This window comes from Salvia hispanica, chromosome 1 (assembly GCF_029641045.1).
Source record: "Salvia hispanica isolate PSC_SH4W2 chromosome 1, Shi_PSC_v1, whole genome shotgun sequence".
Lineage (NCBI taxonomy): Eukaryota > Viridiplantae > Streptophyta > Magnoliopsida > Lamiales > Lamiaceae > Salvia > Salvia hispanica.
This window is the reverse complement of record NC_142692.1, coordinates 29,931,905-29,939,210: the sequence shown is the minus strand read 5'-3', so window position 1 is coordinate 29,939,210 and position 7,306 is coordinate 29,931,905. Positions and strand designations below refer to the sequence as shown.

Sequence of the window (7,306 nt, the reverse complement as noted above, 5' to 3'; positions counted from 1 at the left end):
ACTCCCTCTGTCCCATGTTACTCGCACTTTTCATTTTAGGCCGTAAATTTGGGATTGATTTTATAGTATAATTAAATTAGAATTTTAAGTGTAATGAGTCATCACTTAATAAAAGACCTCTTAACTTAATCTAAAATATTAATTAAATGCATTAATTCTAACTTAAACTATAAATAGTGTAAAGAGTTTGTGACGAGCCGAAAAACAATAGTGCAAGTAACATGAGACGGAGGCAGTATGTTTTTTTTAATGAAGTATGTTTTTTTTTAATGAAGTATTTTTAAAAAATAAAATGAAATGAGATAAGCTCTGAGATAGACTCTGTGATGGGCCTACTAATGTGGCAGGAAAAAATGAAGATAGGCTTTGAGATGGGCTCCGGAGAAGAGCTCTTATTGCTAATGCCCTTATGAATTAGAACGACAGGTGCAACAAAGGAAAGAGGTAAAAACTAAAAACCACATCTTTGTTGACTTAAGGCTATCAAAACCATTTACAAAATCTATTCTACTGGTACGTCGAAATTATAAAAATGTGTATTTTGAAACAATGATAAAATAAATAGATGTTACAAAATCAAAAAATTACAAAAACTATATCATTATATACTTTATTAATGATCAAAACATGAGTTAAATGCTCCCTCCATCCATTAAGTATATCATTTTATGCTCAACACAAATTTTAATAGTTAATATAAAAAATAAATCCAAAATTAAAATATATTGAAATTGAATAAAAAATGGCAAAAAACTGAAAAAAATTGATAGTATGGCAATAATAAAATTGCGATAGTTGAAGTGCTTATTGGAATTGGATGTCGCACTACTAATTCAATAACTATACAACTATTATAATACTACTAATATTTATTTTAAAATAAAAATTATTGTATAGAATCTTAATTAATATTTGAAAATCATATACCATAAACTTGGAAGTTTAGAATAATGGGTCATATTCTAATGCTTATAGCACCTTAATCAAAAATCAAGACCAAATCTCCATCCTTAGATTTTAAAATGAGTGGATGAGATTAAATTTTACGAATCTCAATAAATAGTAGACCAAATATCAACAAAAGGGTAATATCGTCATTATGTTATCATATGATAATTTTCGTGAATGTTTTTTTTATATCAACATAGTGTATTACAAATATCAACAATATGAAATAAGAATATCAACACTAGTACAAGAAAATATCAACACATATTTATTGAGACTTTTACGTGGTTTTATTGAGATTTTTACATGGTTTTATTGAGATTTTTTGATGTATTTGTTGATAAAAATCTGGTTATCAACATTTACGAAAACTAAAATAAAAAATATCAAATTTCATCATCCGAACATCGTCGGAACATATGCAATTGAAATCTCGTTGGAATCCTTATAAAATTATCTTTAATCTGTATATTTTTTGCGAAAAAATAATTTAAATCGAGAGAGTTACGTAAATTTAAAGTTTTATGATTTTAATGAGAGAAAATTGACATTAATACTCTCTAATTTTATTTATTAATTTTCTTAATTAAAAATATAATTCATGTGGTATTATTTCAACCATTAGATCTTCTATTGTAATAGTTAAGATTTAGTCTTAGTTTAGAATTGCTAATTAGTTAGCAATTGATCACTCCCCTAAAATAACGTACCCAAATAGTTATTCTTAACTAATGCAAAAAAAAGTATGGACAATTAAAATTGGGTGGATCATAGAAACCCACGACAAGACTCTCCGCGAATCATAGAAAAATAATTTGAGTTGAAAATGACAATAAATTTTGTGTTTGCCTTTAAACAAACATTCCATGTTAATTGGATATGTTGTAGTTGAGTCGTCAGATCGAATAGGCATACTCATCGTATAGTAGTTGATTAGTTTTGCACAATAATCATTGGCTCATTGATATGATGATAATCAGTGCAAATATTCTATATTTTAAATTAATAGTTGCATTTACTGTGACACTTCAAATTTATGTGTACGGTGAAAAAAAAAATCAAACATAGGTCTTACAACTAAATTCATCATCCTCCTTGTACAAAAATATGATCACCCAGTTATCTATACAATATATAAAAGGGAAGTTTTGAGAGGTTTTGAATAATCAATTTATGCTTGGGGACGTAAATGCAATTAATATAAAATTAAGAAATTAAATTCTACCCCCTCCGTCCCCGATTAAGAGTCACACTTTGACCGGGCACGAGTTTTAAAAAATATAAAGAAAAATTGGTTGAAAAAGTTAGTGGAATGTGAGACCCACTTTTTTTATATTGATTTTATAATAAAATGTGAGTGAAGTGAGTTAGTGGAATGTGAGATCTACTTACTATTTATTTATGGTAAAAATGAAGTGTGACTCTTAATTGGGGACGGACCGAAATGGAAAAGTGTGACTCTTAATCGGGAACGGAAGGAGTAATAAGTTGTTGGAGATTTAGGGATTACAATAGATAAACTAGCCGGGCGTAATACAACCCAAGAAGAAATACAAATGGAAACTGAAACGAAATTACAGTGGAAAACTCGAAACAAATAGATCGTAAAGGAATTAGCCGAGTCGAGGAGGCCTCTTTCCGCAAGACGAGATACGCCCCAGTAGTGCTCTTCGGATTGGCGTTTCGTCCCCAAAGATAAAACGGCTACGTCTCTAATGAAGCAGCACCGCAATCAACAGAGCTCCGGCGAACTGGATGGAGGAGAGTGCAGAGCTTCGACAGAAGAACTATGCAGAGGGAGGAGAGAGTGTATGGATGCAGAGTGTGGATTCTAGTTTCTGATGTGGAGAATGCTAGAATGGCTAGCCTATTTATAGGCTCAGTCCACTGTAGGGGTCAACGCAGCCTTGATGGCTGTCATCAATGCCAGACCGTAACGGTCGTCGGTTACGAGCTGTAACGTTCGGGCGTTACGAGCCGTTACACGCTCAGAGCTAGAGAGGCTGAGTCTAGAAGCTTCTAGATTCGTTCACGACGTGGACTATCACGTGTCAGCCACGTTGGCTTACCGCGTCATACTGACGAGGTGGCATCCCGCTTGGCTCGCTGACGTGGAAACGGTGGTGGTCTACAAAGAACTAGACCCACTAGACTTGGGCCAAGCCCGCAACTAGGCCCAAAGAACACATCGGTGTTGTCCAAGTCCAAGTCCAAGGGCACGGGCTCGCGGCGGGGCGGGCGGCGCGCGCGTGTGGGCTCTTACAGCCCATCTTAGTCCACTATAATTATTACATGTAATAATCCTTCTTATTAAATACTAGTTTAATAAGGTTGTAACTTACAATGTGGGATAATTAACTCTCTTAATTATTCCCTAAGCTTCTCTCATAGCTCATTAAGTTTGCAATTTTGTACAACTTTAATCTATTATTTCTCACTCACCAGGAATCGGATTTGAGAAAATAAATATACCACGGTCATCTACTCCGAACGTAGATCGACACTATATTATTTAAATTCACAAAATTAAATATCTCGTTGAAATTATAATTAGTCAAAGTTCATTGACCGGGCATAGATTCCAATATAAATATATAATATAATCCTAATATATAGGTTTCACACGTTTCTCTTAGTGGTGTAGATTAGTTTTCTATATTTCATATATACATGAGTGGGTGTAGATTAGTTTTCTATATTTCATGTATACATGAGTGAGTGGAAGGTTATCAAAAATATTTTGATTCAATTAGCGCTGATTCAACCGTCTGGTTTAGCCTAAGCTGGAATTACATATTAAAATGTGGCAATAATTCCCAAATGCCCATGACAGCAATATCTTCCATAGGAAACAAGGTATCCAAGCCTTGCTGCGACATCATCAACCTAAAGGTATTATAATAGATTATTTATTTGAGTGAAGCAAAACGAGTAATTTCATTTCTTATCCTCCAACACCCGTGAAACGAACAGAAAAAGGGGAAAGCTTTCTTAAAGAATTCATGAAACGAGACGCGAAAACAACTTTCATTGACATTATCGTGGCTATTCTTCTTCCTCTATTCTAATTAATATTTATCTTTCTAATTAATATTATTTTCTTTAATTTGATAGTATACGATTACTACTATATTTATATTTGATTTTGGTGAAATTAAAAGGTTGAGTTTTGGATTTGCTTGTTATTGACGCTTTGGTTACATTCATGGAATCATTTATGCTATATATATTAACACCCGATAGACATATTTACCTTCATCTCTCATTCTCAGGTAAATAAATATTTTTATTCTTTATTTGTCATTTTGATTGATGTTAATTTGTAGTCAATATATCTTTATCTTCTTGATTTGGATGGCTAGGGAAGCCTCCACAAAATTATGTGGTGTGAATTGTTCGATTGTGTACTTTCATGGGTCTCATGCATTGCTTTGCTCTATGGATAATCGTTTTAATACATATTAATTATTGATTTTGTGCATTGCAAATTGATTTTTGTTCCTTATTTCATTGTAGTTTTAGGTGAGGCAGACGACTTTACCTACGAATTCTGTTGAATAGTGATGAATTGTGAAAAATTGAAGGTTTTAGTTTATAATGATGAGATTTTATAGTTAATGTAGTGTGTAAAGAAGTTTTAAAAATGATGAGTAATTATTCATTGTGTTTAATTTTTTTATTGTGATAGATTTTTATCTTCCTACTCCATGATTTAATGTTTAAACTTATATTATGTGATTTGTTTCAAATTTACTTATATTATTTGTATATATTTTTTATTTCATATAACTAAAATTGTTACTTATATTGTTCATTGTTAATATTGATTCTAATTTATTTAATTAATTTAAAATTAAAATTAATATTTTTAAAATATATTAATCTGAGCATAGAATACTAGTATATATAAACAACAAGAAGTCAACAACCCTTATCAAATGGACGTAGAACAAACACGTTTTCAATAATATAAAACAAGCCAAAAAAAAAAAGAGTTACATTCATAATTATTACAACTCCACTATTTTACATATTTTTGAAATCATTTTTTTGAGGCAGTCATCGCAGACGTTTGTTGCAACTGCTGATACATAGCTGCCAATCTGGTGTAGCCATCGACCGTCATTGGCTGCTGCAATCACAATTATTTGTCTCTTTAATCTTAATCTTAATCTTTATCATATAAATATTTGATCTTCCACTGGAATAGTAGTACTTACTTGCGGTTGAGTGGCAAAGAAGTTGGATAAAAAGTCGGGCGTGGGCGGTGGAGGCTGGATGTCCCATGGCATGAATCCAGTGGACGAGGGCATCATGGGCAACATTCCAGTGGCGCGACCGATGTCCATGACTCCCATGGGCATAGGCATGGCCATGGTTGGAGTCATCATAGACATCTGAAGGTGTTGTTGCATGGACAATGGCATCATCATATTCATGGATGGCATACTCATCCTACTCATCATCTGCACTTGTGCTTGCAATTGTTTCATGTAATCTATTACTTCATCCAACATTGACGCCTTATCCGTCTGCAACCATTAAACCAAATTAAATTAACACACCTAAATTGAGGCTTAATTTGGTTGGTACTAACAAATAATTTAACTTAGATTTTCTCTCCTTCTGATGGGGAACGTTGTCGTTGCCAACTAAGTAAGAATTGTCGGTATGCAGTTGTCCATATACATGATAACATGAAGACTTTCACACATTTTTTTTTCCTAATTTATTTTGATAGTATATGTTTGAGTTTAAAAGTCCAACCACCTTCATACCTTGCTGGAATTGGGGACCAACTTCTGCAATGTCTTCATTCTTTCATTAATTTTGTCCCTTCTTCTCTGGACACATTAATGAATTCCATAAGTATGCATATACATCATTTATTTATAGTACTAGTACTATTTTAATTTTATTAGCATACAGCCTAATAAAGGAAAATGCATAGGAATTCAAATTTTAGAAATAAGCAACAAATATTAAACACATGGAACTTAGAATACGGAAATTAATAGAAAAGTGGAAGAAAAGCTTACTCTCTCAGACTGGTTATGGATGGCAGCTGCCCTAACTTTAGCTGAAATAATTGATGATTTTCCAATTCCCAATTTTCTGTTGCTTTTTTTCCCTGCCTGCCTCTGCAATAAAAAAAAACAACAATTTAAGATATAGTAATCATATTTATATTTTGTCGAAATAAAGAGAAAAATAAAAATATTGTTTCTTGATCTTCAACAGATTCACATGAATAATTTTTAAAATCATCGCACGTTTATACGATATATAAATAAAGTTTTGCAGAATTTTATTTGATTCGAATATTACAGGAAATTTAGAATGGATAAGATATGTAGAAAAAGAGAAGCGGAACATGCCTGTGATCCGCCGTAGCAAACGGTTTCGTGGTCCTCGGCAGAGGTCTTGGTGCAATCTTCGCCGGAGCTGGTGTTTTCCGGCGACCATAGGGAGGCTGCGAATTCTCTGTCGCAAGAATCAAGCAGGCTGTCTCTCCCGTCGCTCGTGTAACTCGCACGTGCCAAGCCGCTGCACGATCCCACCGTGTTCTCATGCTTTTCGTTGTTGCACGGCACCAGGGCGTCCATGCTCGCGGCGGCGGCGCCGGCGCCGTGGTCGAGCCAAGGAACCAAGGCGGCAGATTTGGCGTGGGGGAGGCTGAAGGTGGCTTGGTCTACTATGGACTCTAGCGTGTCGGCGCCGGCGCCCTTGTTGTTGAGAGCGCGCGGCGCGCCCAGGCCGTACATGGCCAGCTGCCCGTTCTCCCATGCTAGCTCCGCCACTTCGTACTCCAATCTGTGTTCATTAATTAAGCGTCACTAAATAATTTTTTATAAAAAAACACTATATAAATTATTGCGGCATGAAATGGGAATTACGAGGGGGCATCTGTGGCGAAGGAATTGGATGATTTAGAGCGGGAGGAGTGATTCATTTCGACAAAATTGGTTTTTTCTAGAATGGTTATGCAGTTTCATCATAGTATATCGTATATATATCAAGTTGTGATATTATTGAGTTATGTAATAATATATGTGGTGTGGATTGGAGGGCATATTTATGATTCATAAGATAAGAAACAGCATAATTTGAAAGAGATGCTCATTGGTCACCAATACAGAGTTTGTCACTGCAATTCTGCGTCTGTCTATATGTGCATCAGAGATAAATTATGTGTACATGGGTGGGGTACGTATTAAGCTGCATTAAATTTCTAATTATTGTTTATTAGGCTATTTCTATATTAATCTAGTCCCTAAAGTTTACACCTTTTTATTTTAGGAAACTTTATACCCCCTCCGTCCGATCCCAGATAGCATACGCATATGTATAGAATAGA

At 34.2% G+C, this 7,306-nt stretch overlaps 1 protein-coding gene across 2 annotated transcripts; it reads right to left on the bottom strand.

The window, feature by feature from the left end:
* Positions 1-4,855: 4,855 nt before the first annotated feature.
* On the bottom strand, positions 4,856-7,083 carry LOC125220018 (transcription factor UNE10-like). Of its 2 annotated transcripts, none has more exons than XM_048122128.2 (6): positions 6,846-7,083; positions 6,327-6,762; positions 5,988-6,089; positions 5,727-5,792; positions 5,169-5,480; positions 4,856-5,077 (listed from the first exon to the last, which is right to left on the bottom strand). In XM_048122128.2, the coding sequence occupies exons 1-6, from the start codon at positions 6,899-6,901 to the stop codon at positions 4,991-4,993; spliced, it is 1,059 nt and encodes a 352-aa protein (XP_047978085.1). In that variant the 5' UTR covers positions 6,902-7,083; the 3' UTR covers positions 4,856-4,990. The 2 variants fall into 2 exon arrangements, with proteins under 2 accessions (XP_047978085.1, XP_047978084.1); XM_048122127.2 differs by having other exon boundaries at positions 4,856-5,080; positions 6,846-7,081.
* Between the last annotated feature and the right edge of the window lie 223 nt (positions 7,084-7,306).